The sequence below is a fragment of the Medicago sativa genome, chromosome 1 (genome assembly GCF_051527215.1).
Source record: "Medicago sativa cultivar Bolivia chromosome 1, Bolivia_mono, whole genome shotgun sequence".
Lineage (NCBI taxonomy): Eukaryota > Viridiplantae > Streptophyta > Magnoliopsida > Fabales > Fabaceae > Medicago > Medicago sativa.
This window is the reverse complement of record NC_140749.1, coordinates 91,627,571-91,642,646: the sequence shown is the minus strand read 5'-3', so window position 1 is coordinate 91,642,646 and position 15,076 is coordinate 91,627,571. Positions and strand designations below refer to the sequence as shown.

Sequence of the window (15,076 nt, the reverse complement as noted above, 5' to 3'; positions counted from 1 at the left end):
TTGTGTTTGTTTGATTATGACCGGTGGAGTTTGATACACATAGGACTACCAAAACGACATCAAATGATGTGTTTCATGCCATGTCACACACGTAACAACCAACTCAGCATTTTTGTAACATGTTTTTAACGAAAGGGTAACTTTGCTCACCTTAGAAAATTTAAAAGGACTGATATGGGACAAAAATAGCTTAAAGGATAAAATATGTTACATGAAACTTAAAGGACCCAGATATAATCTAGCCGAAAAACTGATTTAATTGATAACTTACGATGTTTTTATCTAGCCAGCTACCAACCTTTACCAAGTCTATTTAACATGAAATGGTCATGCACTTAAATTTTATGCATTAAAAATGTTTTCAAATTAAACCCATTATGAAATACTAAATTTAATTGAAAAGAAAACAAGGTTTTAAACGTTCCTATCGTATTTGACATTTTTTTTTATGTACCACTTTAGCAGCTCAACTAGTTTATTCGAAAATCCTATCCTATAATTAACAAAGCAGACGTAATCGGACTCATTATGTAATATCATGACAACTTAATCACAAGTGAAAATGAATATTAGCAACCGTCACAAATTAGCAACAATATACATTTGAAACACACATCATTTACCAGAAAAGAAACACAACGCAAATCAATAAATATAACAAAAGAACACAGTAATTCACCCCTAAAAAAGAAACAGACACGGTAACAAACAACTGAACACTGAATTTCATGGAACATTCCTTGCAATAACACAGCAGAATGGGTTAGTCATTCATCAGATCTGTTTACAATAATTTAAAGTTAACATAATAGACATAATGTTCCAGCAGAAAGATTGGTGAAAATTTACAAAAAACGATTGAAATCAGCAAGTAGAAATGACACAGCTAGATTTACTTTGGTTCATTTAGCACGTTCTAGAAAGTAGTTACCATCCACCTTTGCTACCCCCATCATTTTTTTTGCCCCAAGAGCCTGCAGCACCTACATAAATTAGTTACAAGTTATAAGAATTAGGGTTTATACAAAAAAATAGATGCTAGCTTTCTTTCATTTTAAAATATCTCAAGCTTATAAAAACGGTTATATAATCGAGTGGACAACCGGACAAATCCTTACCATCTGCTGCTGATCCATTCCAACTAGATGATTGACCCTTATCTGGAGCAGAATCTGTTGCCTTGGCCCAGCCAGCACCAGAATCCGTTCCCTTGGCCCAGCCAGCATCGTCTTTAGCCTCTGCCGCCTGTCCTGGCCTATCACTGTTCCAACTACCACTAGCTCCACCACTTGCTGAAGTCCAGCTCCCTCCATCCTTCTTGTCACCACTATTCTGGTTCCAAGACCCAGACCCATTATTACTCTTCCACCCTTCAACATTATCCGACCCCTTCTTCCAGTCAGAGGATCCATCCTCGCCAGAATCACGACTGTTGCTCCAACCACCAGGTCGGTCATTCCTTCCACGGCCTCTGCCTCCTCCGGATCCTCTGTCTGATCCCCATCTACCACCAAAACCTTCCCCATCTGATCTACCTCTGCCACCAAAGCCTCCTCGTTCCCCTCGGCCACCAAAGCCCCCACGTTCTCCTCTGCCCCGAAAACCTCTACCTCTAAAGCCACCGCTGTCTGAGCCACCTCTACCACGGTAACCTCCCCTCCCACCACCTCCATCATCAGAAGTTTCATTTGGACCTTCATTGCTTCTCCAATTAGTGCCTTCACTTGCACCACCAGAACTCCAGTTGGAAGTCTTGTTTTCATTCCAAGCACCCCCAGAGGAATTGTTCCAGTTACTATTCTTTCCTGAGTTTGATGTTTTATTAGAATCACCAGATCCAGAATTCCAATTGCTATTGTTCACATCAGAAGTACTTTTAGCGCCCCAGCCGCCGGACTGATCTGGCTCAGATGTGGTTCCGGTGTTCACTGCAGCACCCCATGAGGGCTTCGGAGTTGAAGTACTTTTAGCGCCCCAGCCGCCGGACTGATCTGGGTCAGATGTGGTTCCGGTGTTCACTGCAGCACCCCATGCAGGCGTTGGAGTTGAAGAACTTTTAGTGCCCCAAGCAGTATTCTGATTGTCATTAAGCTCTGTCTGGCCCGAGCTGCCTCCAACTTTTCCCCATTCACCAGACTGATCTGGCTTAGATGTGATTCCAGTGTTCACTGCAGCACCCCATGAGGGCTTTGGAGTTGAAGTACTTTTAGTGCCCCAAGCAGTATTCTGATTGTCATTAAGCTCTGCCTGACCCGAGCTGCCGCCACCTTTTCCCCATCCACCAGACTGATCTGGCTCAGATGTGATTTCAGTGTTCACTGCAGCACCCCATGCGGGCTTCGGAGTTGAAGTACTTTTAGTTCCCCAGGCAGTATTCTGATTATCGTTAGGCTCTGACTGACCTGAGCTGCCTCCACCTTTTCCCCAGCCACCTGACTGATCTGGGTCAGATGTGGTTCCGGTGTTTGCTGCAGCACCCCATGCGGGCGTCGGAGTTGAAGTACTTTTACTGCCCCAGCCACCAGACTGATCTGGCTCAGATGTGGTTCCAGTGCTCACTGCAGCACCCCATGCAGGCGTCGGAGTTGAAGTACTTTTAGTGCCCCAGCCACCAGACTGATCTGGCTCAGATGTGGTTCCAGTGTTCACTGCAGCACCCCATGCAGGCGTCGGAGTTGAAGTACTTTTAGTGCCCCAGCCACCAGATTGATCTGGCTCAGATGTGGTTCCGGTGTTCACTGCAGCACCCCATGCAGGCGTCGGAGATGAAGTACTTTTAGTGCCCCAGCTACCAGATTGATCTGGCTCAGATGTGGTTCCGGTGTTCACTGCAGCACCCCATGCGGGCGTCGCAGTTGAAGTACTTTTAGTGCCCCAGCCACCAGACTGATCTGGCTCAGATGTGGTTCCGGTGTTCACTGCAGCACCCCATGCGGGCGTCGGAGTTGAAGTACTTTTAGTGCCCCACGCATTATCTTCTGCATTACCCTCAGAACTGAGGGGATCCGAGGTAGACCCTGGCTGCAGCAACAAGAAAAATGTATTTACATAACGTTTAAAAAAGCAGAAAAATAACAACTAAAACCCTAGAGAGAGATAGGAAAGAGTCGAAGGGGGAATAAAAGGTTGAACAGTATTTTGAGGCTACAATGCGAGACATACCACAGAACTTGGAGCCGAAGGGTTACCCCATGCACTCCTGCAAAATATTTACCATATGATGAGAGGAAACAAAAAATAAAAGGAGCAATAAACTGCAAGTTAGAAAGTAAAATAAGAAGAAAATAAATAATAATTATCACGACTGTTTTAAAAACAATAATACAATTATACAAACATGGGCTCTAATAAACCAAACAATTGGGCTCTAAGTGGTTAATGAGCTCCACCAAAGACGAATTGTTCAGGAGAACCTGAGTTCGATTCCTGGGTGGAACAATTCTTGGCCAGACTTGACTTACCTCCTGGCTGAACTACGGATTACTAGGGCCTTTCCACTATAACGCCAAAAATATGCATTCTAATCTCCTCATATATCGATTAGAGACTCTTCTAAAAGAGACTGTGTTCTGTATCAGAAGGATGGTGCTCCTACGTCTAAAATAATTTAGTTATGCTTTCTTGGTATTAGTAATATTTAGTAACCATATTTGTATATTTCAAAATTTCAAAATAAGATGCATTTATTTATGAATGTTTGACATATAGATGTCTCTGCCTCTGCCGTGTGTTCCATTTGTGCCATTCTGTGGAATACTTACCTTGTCTGCTCCCATTTTTCGTAGACATTAGCTTACATTATTTTATTTTTTTATTGTTGTTAAATAGCAGCTATGGTGGAACATTAAGGCAGATTTTGTAAAACGCCATCCACATTGGTGGCCCCATAGGTCCTAAGTTAATATGGTGGAGATTTGGCCATCGACTCTATACTACCATCCACTGTATACAACATTGCTTTCAAGATTACTTAACAATATCTGAATATCATGTGAACCTTGCTTTTGACGATTGAAGCCATCAAGAATAATTAAGTTACTTATATATAAAGCTTATTAAATCACAGAGATAAACTATCACTATGAAATATATGTTATACCTTTCACCTGACGTTTCTCCAGCATTCCATCCACCGCCTCCAGTGGACGTTCCCGCACTATTATTCAACCAACCTTTCCATTTGAAAAGATGTAAATCTCAGCATAACATGATGGAAAACAGAGTACAGCAAAGGAAACTATCATGCATGTTAATTAAAGACCACATTTTATATGAAAAAAAAATTATTTCCAGTTGAAGGATAAGGAGATGCCAATAAATTTGAAAATAAAGGATTACCACCTCCAGAGCTGCCTTCAGTGCCCAGCAAATCAAATGGATTTAATGAACTCGAATCTGGATCACCACTGAAATAAAAAACATAATAGCAACTCATGACAATGTTCACAAAGAGACAAAACAAGAAGTAACAATAACTAATTGCGGCAATCACAGTTAATGTGAATCTCAGAAATACCTTGCTGACACAGCGGTACTCTTCCCTTGAACCACAGAAAGGTGCTCAGATTTAACTGAATTATAGCAAGTTCATGGAAATTGTCAAAAATGATGATGATCTGATATTTGAAGAATCAAGTGCAAGACCACCATAAACATACCTGTAAGAAACTTTTGCTGAGAATCTAGTTTCACGGTAACATCAGAGCGACGTATGCCAGTGACACGGCAGAGGTATCCCTTCAATGGACCTATCCTAATTCTCAAGGTCTGGCCAATAGCAAATAAGCTATCACTGTCCCCACGGTTAACTGCATACACAATTATTGAATTGAGGAAAATTAGTAACATGCGTACTGTATCCATAGTTAAAAGACGTGTCTTGGAGTAGGGCATCTTTACATACAATCCTTTTCCTTTGCTTGCCATGGCTTTTTTGGTGAGAGTGGTGATCTTGGTGATGACGGTTGGTCGTCAAAGACTAAAGGACCTGGTTCACTATCCTGGGTATAGATCAATGAGTACAAATATCAAAAATAAGCACAAGTTATCAGTGTTTGTAACCAAGGAGGGTACTAGATAAGATGTTAGACCTTTCCAGTTGCACTGAAATCACTAACGGCAAGCTTGACTTTCTCACACATAATAGCTTTAGCTGTGACATAACCACCATTTTCTTCCTCATTTCCATCATATAGAAAGACAATCCCTTGATAGATATGTCTAACAATGCCTTGTTTGCCCTGCAAAATGACACAATATTTTAAAAAATATCAAGGGTGAGAAGAGATTCAAACATACAGACAAAAATCGATTCAGAAATGAGCATCGGACCTGAGATGGACCATCCAGAACCTTAACATTGTCATTAACAACTATAGTCTTACGGTGCAGGTCCTGGGCACTAAGTTTCAGATCGCACAGAGCACTTTTTATTTCGTTTCGTTGAACAGTTACAGCAAGCGGTCCTTCTGAACTCTCTTTTAAAATCTACAACAGACAGGAAAACTATAATATAACTATAAAAATGCAATAGACACTCAAAATCAAAGGCTTATACAAAGGGCAATGCATAAGCTGAATATGGTACCTTGTAAGTACCGTCTTTATCTGTGCTTATTATCACACCAAAGTCCTTTTTGCTGCAATGGCAACGCTCTGTCAGATATGAAAATCATCGATCTGCAGGATGTGCATGTGTGCACATCTGCATGTTCGTGTGTGCATGAGAGAGCGAGAGAGGGAGAGGAGCGAATTTGTATGGTATAATGAATGCTAAGTTTAACAAAAACTTACCGAAAACGCACAAGAGCATATAATTCAAAATCATTTCCTGCGCCCGAAGCTGATGAGCCCTCTCCTTTGCCATCGCCCTTGTCAGCTATAGTAACCCGTTTTTTCTTTGTGTCGCCATAAATATTAGAAAGCCACTCCATATCATTTGATTCATTGTTTTCGGAAGACCCAAACTTCAATAGCTCCTCTTCAGTGGGAACAACACCCCAAAAACTTAATGAATCTGGAGATACTTTCTTATATAGAAATCCATCCTTGAGCAGCATGCCATCAAGAACCTGAAAAACCTTGCCAGTTTCCCGGTCATGTTTTATTTGGATCAGAGGTCGGAACTCCCTGCATAATCATTGAAAAACAACCCCATCAGACAAACTATCCAAAAACTAAGTTAAAAAAGGGAAAATAGGAGAATATGCAATATTACTCAAGTTCAGTGGAGCTAATTAATCTTGGTGCTGGTACCGCAGCTTTTTGGCGACATCCTCCACCCTGCAACAATGAGAAAAAAATGCATCAATGATTTTTTGTCTACATGTACAGTACACAACAATAGGATAAGAACGATGAAGTAAAAAAGAGCAGTCTGTAGAAATAGGAATTTGCATCACTCTGAGACAAAACCAGTAATACAAGTCTGCCTCAATTTCATGGAGACATGGTAAAGGTTTACCTTACAATATTTAGATTCCCTCCCAGGTCTTATGATCTTATGTAATTAAAGTGAAAACCAAAGAATACATTTTCCATCAAGTCTGGTTACAAGTCCAAATCTAATTGTAGTTTTCTCAATCTACTTTAACGTGTACAATAGTTTCCATGACATATCAGATGGAAAGGTCAAAGTTAAAATAAATATACAAAGGGTTGGAAAAAGGTACGAGTTGCAAATCTCTTGAGTAAATGTGGATTTTGACACAACATCATGACCTACCAACTGCAGGATGCAGGTATAATTTTTTATCGTTGCTAAATTCAAAAAATTGTACTAGTCTCTAATCTTATTTTCCAAGAATGGAAACAAAAAATGTGAATACGCTTTAGTTGTTTAGCATCTATTTGTCCAAATAACAACTGAATGAAAACAGGCATAATCAAAGCTAACAGTTGAAGTTCAGTAGAAAGGAAAAAGCAGAGAAAATCATGGGAACGTAGATTACAAATTTGGCAGCCAGCGCAAATAGATCGATTCTTGGAACAAGCTTCACGGTAACTTTTTTGTGCGTGTTATTCACTGCCACAACCTGGCAATATAAAAATAGATAAAGGGAATAAGTATTTCACAAGTTGAATAGCAAATGAAAACTCAACATCTTTACTCATGCGATACCTGTGCTAAATCCCCCTTGTAATTACCACCTTTTACGCGACCCCACATGCCCTCAGTAATTTCAGGTTTTTTAATTTTAACAGAGAACAGATGAAAAACTTCATTTCTCGGAACAGGTTGCACTCGAGTAGCATAGATACCAGTAATCCCGTAACATGCCTGAAATTACACATGAGTAACAAATGAAAATAGCCAGCAGCAGAAACACCTCTCTAGTAATAATTGATATCTATCTATCTATAAACCAATCAAAACCCTATTACTAAAGCTACCTGATTTATATCATTTTGCCTTTCAGCTTCAACGTATATAAATCCTTTTACATGATCTACAGCAAAGGCAGATATTAACTGCAATTTAGTATCCAGTCCTTTCAGGTGAACAAACTTCTGCATCAGACAGATAGCTGAAAGCCTCTCGCGCCCAACCTGTGGCAAACAAAGCTTAGCAAAGGAATATAGAAGCTCTGAAGCACCAAAACTTTTGATCAAAGGTGTATCCGACACTAACACGACACCGACACTTATGTAGTTTTCTCAAATTATTACCAATGTCGATGTGCCAGTGTCATGTCAGGTGTCCGTGACCGTGTATGTGCTTCATGGTATAGAAGCCCCAAAAAAATTATAAATGCAATGCAAGAAACTACGGTTAGCAAAATCAATAAAAGTCGTGTTTCAGGTGACATACAGTGCATTTAACTCTCCATATGGTTGGAATTGATTCCTTAAGAGCATGATGTAAAGAAGAATTATCCTCCATTGGTTTATCCTCAAACTCATCTCCATCTTCAGCAAAACGGAAAAACCTAGAATTAACACGTTCTTCCATCAATCTATCAAATTCTTCTTCATCCACAAGTTCCTGCTTAGGAACGCGTGGGACGCTGCTCGAACCCTTAACTGACTCATTCCTCGTCGTTGACAATGTCTCAAACTCATCTTCATAAGATTCTAAACACGAAGATAAGCGTAAAACCATTAGAAATGCTATCGATGAAAAAACGAAATTCGAAAATGACACGAAAAATTGAACGAAAGAACGAAATGTGTACGAAACCCTAACATTTCTAGCGAGATCAACAAATTAAGGAATTGAGAGAATGTACCGTCGCTGAAATCGCTGAACTCGCTGTCATCGCTATCAACGTCAGCGGCTTCGTCTTCGAAGAACTGAACGACTCCTCGATTTTTCCGTTTGCCGGTTTTGTCGTCGTCGAAGTTGTTCTTGCGTTTGCCGGAGGAACCTTTTCCGGCAGGAGCTTTACCCTTGCCAGCGGGAGCTTTGCCCTTGTTCGTCATTTCCGGTGGATTGAAACCAATGCGAATTGCATGCACAGTGAGTGAGTGTGAATTGGGAAAGACAACAAAAAATCAGAAATGAAATTTTTATGTATTGAGAAGGAAATTTATTTGTTAGAAAAATGTGGTCAACGTGGATTTGAAAGTACAGTGGCAGTAGCCCTTGTGGGCTTTAAAAGTTAGGACTGGCCTATAAAATTAGTTGGGCCTGAGAGTAAGTTCAGAAGGATTGCTTTTTAGGCCCCCCAATATCTCTTTAGGCCCCTAAAGTTACAAAAATACCCTTAATAACACATCCAGTCTATAACAGCCGAACATTCCGGTACTTAACTACCACATGTGCATTTTTTAAATTTAATTTTGTTTCACCTCCGATACGTAAGTACTAGACATATATTATACATATATATATATATATATATATATATATATATATATATATATATAACACAACCTCAGTTCTTGTGTTTTCTTCCAAAACCAACCCTTTTCTCTCCAAACCATTTCTTCACCCAAGTTTTGATCCCCAAACAAAAATTCCTTTAAGCTTTTTCCTCAATTCATATACTCTAGTGAGAAACCCGTGATCTAATCCCTCTTCCTAGAAGACCCATTCTCCAATCTTGAGCATTCTATTGAGATGAGGCAAGTAATTATACGAAGAGACATGCAAGTAATTCTATTCCAGAAGCTTGTGTTCTGTTTCGGCAAGTAATTTAACGTTACTTTTATTATTGGCTTAATTACACCACAGGTCCTTTAAGTTTGACGTTTGTAACATATAGGTCCTTTAAGTTTGTTTTGTAACAGATAGGTCCTTTAAGTTTGATGTTTGTAACATATAGGTCCTTTAAGTTTGTTTTGTAACAGATATGTCCTTTAACTCTGTAACAGTGTGCAACTAAGTCCTTCTGCTAACTCACCGTAAAAAAAACGCTGACGTGACTGTGAAGTCTGTCAATTTAATCTCCTTTACTACACCCAGTTTTTTTTGAAGAATCAGGAGAAGATAACCGAAGGAAAGAAGACAACAGTTCTACCACACGAAATCTAATTGTTGGATTTTATAAGTTCTTGTCCAAGATTACCAAGTACATTGCAAAGGCAATAACTGAGATGATGAAACCGATGATAAATATACTCAACTCTCTATATAAGAAATTGTTATCATCTATCCTACGTTCTTCCCCTGCAATAATGCTGGTATTACACTTGGAAGCCATTGATTTGACGAATTCAAGCTTTGGTATGAATAAAAATGGAGTCAGGGTTTGAGAATTGGGGAAATGTAAGGGTAAAGGAGACGAAATTGACAGACTTCACAGCCACGTCAGCGTTTTTTTTACGGTGAGTTAACAGAATGACTTAGTTGCACACTGTTACAAAGTTAAAGGACCTATCTGTTACAAAACAAACTTAAAGGACCTGTATGTTACAAACGTCAAACTTAAAGGACCTATCTGTTACAAAACAAACTTAAAGGACCTATATGTTACAAACGTCAAACTTAAAGGACCTGTGGTGTAATTAAGCCTTTATTATTCTATATAAGAATTAGTTCTATTAATTAATAAACTCGGGATAAATTTTGGAGGCTAAACTATAGAAAATCATCTTTAGAAATTAAAATGTTAATTGTGTCAACTATTCATCAGAAGAAGAAGCTACTTTGAGGGAAGAACGAAAAGATAGACAATTTTTGGAGTAGAAAGGATAGGATCAGGAGAAGAAGCTACTTTGTAAAACCATTTTATGACTTTTGAGACGACATTCTTTTTCTATATTCTTATTGATGAAAAACAATAGAGAGAAAACATAAGAGAGAAAGAGCAAGAAGACAATGAACGTATGAAAGAATTGTCCAAATTGTATTAAAATAGTTGTACAAACATCATTTCTCTTTTTCAAAACATCCGATATGATTTCATACCTAATCTTTTAAAAATGAAACATCCGACACTTTTAAAAAAATTGAAATATCTATCTCACTTTTGTTCCATCCATATCTTTGATGGAGTATGTGGGATTTGAGAAAGAAAAAATTGTTTTTAGTTTGTTAGAATAAAGGATATTTTTCTTCAAAAAAGAATAAAGGATATTTTGCGAAGTTAATGATGATCTGAGGGACATGAGTAGAATTGATGGGGTATAGATAGTTTTCCACAAACAGAGCTCTAAACTCGCTGTCTTCTCAATATTTTACAATTGCAAATTGAGTGACTGGTACTCCTTCCTTCACATGAGTGAACATTGCCTAGGTAAACAAAGAAATTTCCAAATTGTATAGTATACCAATAATCTACTCAGTTTAGTATACTTGGCTTACTTTATAGTAGTCACATGTGCTGCTTAAAAGTAAAAATAATAAAAATAGCATAGAATCTTATTTTGCTCTCTGAAAGATATTATCACTTCAATTGTTAAAAAGTTGATAGCTCTCGTTTTAGTATCTCCCATTGAATTGGATTCATCATTGTGATTTTTTTATTTTTTTTTACAAGTAATCATCATTGTTAATTTACTTTAAACAAGTAACTAACAATTTTCTATATGGTGCCAAACCAAGCACGTAGCTGAGACAGCAAAATGTTGCACACAAGAAAATGCCAAAGTTGAATACACAAAATTCATATATAGCCAAAATTAGATATCATATAATTGATTCCCTATATTTATCACATGAGTACAGTGAAAGATGGGTATTGAAAAAGAAAGCGGTCCTATATAGACACAAGAATGGATTGAATTTTTTTTCGGTTCCTAGTCATTGTCGTCCTAGTGGTTGTGAAATTTGCTTATAAATCAACATTCAAACACCAATCATATACTTTTTTTGTTAAAAAAGAAATAAAAATCAACCCCTAGTAGGCCTACATCAATGAATCACATCCCTGTAGCTTTTGCTTCCTGTCCTCTCTTGCCGTCATTTTGGACCACCGTCATCTCAGCCGTAGCTCCTTCAACTTCAACCTGCTCTGATCGGTACCTCTTGTATATATCACCTTTATAAAACTTAATTGTTCTAGCCACTAAAATAAGTGAAATAATGGCACCAAACAAAGTAGCTGCAGTGATAATAATGAAAGACAATCTGAAACAACTTGCTCCTACACAATTCAATTCCTGACCCAATTTTCTTTGTACTCCTTTTTCAATCAATTGCCTCTTAGCTTCTTTGTCATATAAATGACCAGCGACCCTAACATTAAGAAAATATAATCCAATTGGACTAGCTACCCCACCAAAGTTCATCAAAGTTGAATAATATTTCAAACCAAACAACTCCGAAATTATGGCAAAAACCAATGGCCATTGTGCACCAAAACAAAATCCAATGATTACTGAAGCAAAATAGAGGCCATTTTGCACATCAAAGGCTATCAATAAGTGACCGACACAGCATAAAAACATAATCAATGTGAACATGAGTGGTCGTGGAAATTTGTACTTTGTTAAAACATGTTCAGAAACAAAACCAGAAAAAACTCTTCCTAGGTAATTCCAAATACTCACTAATGAAACAAATGTGCTTATGCTTGTTTTTGGGTATCCAAGTGAGGTTCCAATTTGACCTAAATTATCAATTGCTGTTAAAGTTCCACCAACACCACATGTACCAGCAAAGAATAGCAATAACATATCTATGCTGAAAAGGGCTTGAAGTATTGTAAAATCTTCACCTTGTTCTGGTGGACTAAAAATATTTTGCCACCATCTAGTTTCTTTTTGTTCAACAACGCAAACCATTGCATTAGTATCACAATTTTTTGCTGCAGACTTTTTCACTTCTTGATCAGTTACTATTTTAACCGAAAATGGATCGACAAATGCAAGCTTTTGACTCATTTGACTCTTTTTCTGTTCAACAAAGACAACAGCAAGAGGTAGGAACAGCAAAATTAGAACAACTGAAGCACTTCCAATATACTCACTCTGTTTAAAAGACACTTTTTTCTGTAATATGATCATAACCATTAAAAAACCAGCTAGACCAAGTGAAATATACAAAAACTTGTAAAAAACACCAAGTTCGTTGTTCTGTTTAACCGGTTTCATGTATCGAATGGTTCGAATAAAAAGAAAGGAAATTGCTGCTGGGAGCCAAGCAATAAGCAAAATCAAAGCTTTTGGATCATCAAAATAAATAGCAGAATAAAGTTGTGTGATAATAGCACCACTAAGACCAACATAACCTTTTAAAATCCCCAACACAACACCACGAGTTTCGGGGAAATTCTTAACACAAGTAACAAGTGAACCAGTGTTTGAAAAAGACTGAGAATTAGCACCTATACAAATGTAAAGACACATTTGCCAAACTTTTGGTTTTGGTATTTTTTTAGTCACTGCTAACCATATCATGAAGTAACCAAAGAAATTAAGAAGGGAACCAATTGCAAGAACAACATAAGGCGGTGTGATTTCATTGATTAAGCCAGAGAAAACACCAAGGTTGCCACCTAAGTCTTTGAAGAAACTAAGGAGGTTAAGAGTTGTTTGGTCATAGGCTAAGGATGTTTTTATGGTACCGGAGTAAAGACCAAACATGTAGGTGGCTCCTGAAGCTGACATGATTAGAAAAGAAGCAAATACCACGAACCATCGTCCTGTGATAACTTGGATTATGAGGTTTTTTGTTTGAGATAACCTCAACGGGCTTACACCTTCAACCGCCATTTTGGTGTCACTAATAGTAACAGAAGTTGAAGATGTTGGCTAGGTAGTGTTAATGTGCCAATCATTATATAGATGAGACTTTGTACTGTCTATTTTTATTTTTTTTACAAATTTATTTTCGACACTTTACTAAGTTATATAGTTGAAGAAATTTATTTTTATTTTTATTTTTTTTACAAAATTATATAGTTGAAGAAGTTGAAGATATTTTTATTTGTTTACTATCCATAAAAATCATCTATAAAAAAAATAAGTTTTAAGTTGTACATGTGTTATCTCTTTGTTTTTAAATTTTTTTAAAAAAAAACTAAAATTAATAGTTTTATTTTTGAAGGAAAGTAATAGTTTTTTTATTTTAGAGTCAAAGTTTTGCTTTATCCACTCAAAATTAAGTAATACCTTGGACTAGAGTAGATGCCTAAACATATCCTCATGACTTAGGCCCTTGAAACCAGCTACGAGACTAATGTCTCAGTCTAAGACATGTAGATGATATGGATGCACACAAACAATATGATATTTGTGCTGCTTCATTGAATTAGTATGATATTCATGTGCGCCTTATATTTGTGTGGATATCCGCTAAACGGGTAATCCATGAATTTTAAGGTACCAACATGTATTTTTGGTTAATCTATGTATATTTTTTTAAAATTGTTTTTTTAAGTTTTTTTAAAATTATCTAAAATTTAACAACAAAAGTTAATCACATTCATTTCACTCTATATTAACTACAAAAGTTCATTCCCTCAAAAAAAAAAAAAAAACTACAAAAGTTCATCACATTCATTTTTTTGTGGTGTTAGTTCATTTCCATCTTCTAATCAAAAGATAATAACACTCATACATTTCACCTCTATCAAAAAAAATCTCTAAATGAGACGATCCCTACAAGGATTGATATTTATGAATGTAAGTTGACATCGTTAATGGTAACCCGGATTAGCTCACCAAAACATTGATAGGTTTAATTAAAGCTTTGCTTTACTTTATACTTTTTTGGTAAAAAAAAATTGCTTTACCTGCTCACAAGGAATTATCATTTTTTTTTAAGGAAAGGAATATTATTATTATTATTATTTTTCTGAAATACACAAGAAATTTTTATTGAACACGTACAAAGAATAATACAAGAAAATGCATCGGTTATATAGATATGACGAAGAAAGGAATTTCGTACGCTCTACCAAGAAAAGGAATTTCGCAACGCTGATACGAAATTTAAGAATTTGTTGAACAAAAAATAACCAACAGAATTTTTTCCCTCATACTTACGTACGAGTTTCAATTCAACCAAGTATCTTCCTTAAAAAAAAATTCAACCAAGTATCTACTTTCCACACTCTGACTTTTTTCAACAAAAAATAAAAAATGGCAATTTATTTTTTTAATTTTTTACCAAAATTTAAACTAAATAAATAATGATACTTGAATATTTTTCAATTCAATATTGCATTTTGTTTTACGGTATTCAAGATTGTATTTTAAATTAGTATTTAATGTTGATTTGAAAATTTAAAATTAGTATTTAATATTGATTTTAAAAGTAGTATATGCTCATCGGGAAAAAAGAGAGTAGTATATACTTATTGAATTTTGACGAGTCTCACTAACATATCAAATGATTTTATATTTACATAAAATTTTACGTGAATGATCTATATGATTTAAACTTATCATCCGATGGTCAAATTTAAAAAACATGTATTGACTAAGATAATAGACTGGTGTAACATTCCATTGATGTGATATAAATTAGCAAGTACACACCATTTCATTTGGACCAAATAGCTATTTTTCAGTATCTGAAGTCACCATGAAATCAAGATAATTTTGGAAATTTTAATCAAAGTGGGTGTAAATTAGCAAATGTAAACTAAGGTGGATACTTATAATTGTAGGAATGTTTTTCTTCTTTGTTTTTGTTTATGCGGTGACCTGTTTTTTTTGTTGTCTAATGTTTATAATGTCTTTATAA

General features: G+C 36.6%; 2 protein-coding genes across 2 annotated transcripts; both read right to left on the bottom strand.

The window, feature by feature from the left end:
- Window positions 1–702: 702 nt before the first annotated feature.
- Window positions 703–8,501, bottom strand: KTF1 (kow domain-containing transcription factor 1). Its single transcript, XM_085740635.1, has 18 exons — window positions 8,229–8,501; window positions 7,811–8,073; window positions 7,393–7,548; window positions 7,121–7,279; window positions 6,951–7,034; window positions 6,218–6,282; window positions 5,794–6,129; window positions 5,588–5,639; window positions 5,332–5,487; window positions 5,091–5,240; window positions 4,904–5,000; window positions 4,659–4,808; window positions 4,517–4,571; window positions 4,342–4,406; window positions 4,100–4,172; window positions 3,163–3,199; window positions 1,119–3,021; window positions 703–983 (listed from the first exon to the last, which is right to left on the bottom strand). The coding sequence occupies exons 1-18, from the start codon at window positions 8,419–8,421 to the stop codon at window positions 928–930; spliced, it is 4,050 nt and encodes a 1,349-aa protein (XP_085596761.1). The 5' UTR covers window positions 8,422–8,501; the 3' UTR covers window positions 703–927.
- Window positions 8,502–11,053: 2,552 nt separating this feature from the next.
- Window positions 11,054–13,138, bottom strand: LOC146959120 (protein NUCLEAR FUSION DEFECTIVE 4-like). Its single transcript, XM_085740634.1, has one exon. It carries the CDS (start codon window positions 13,096–13,098, stop codon window positions 11,305–11,307), a length of 1,794 nt encoding a protein of 597 aa, XP_085596760.1. The 5' UTR covers window positions 13,099–13,138; the 3' UTR covers window positions 11,054–11,304.
- Window positions 13,139–15,076: the final 1,938 nt, after the last annotated feature.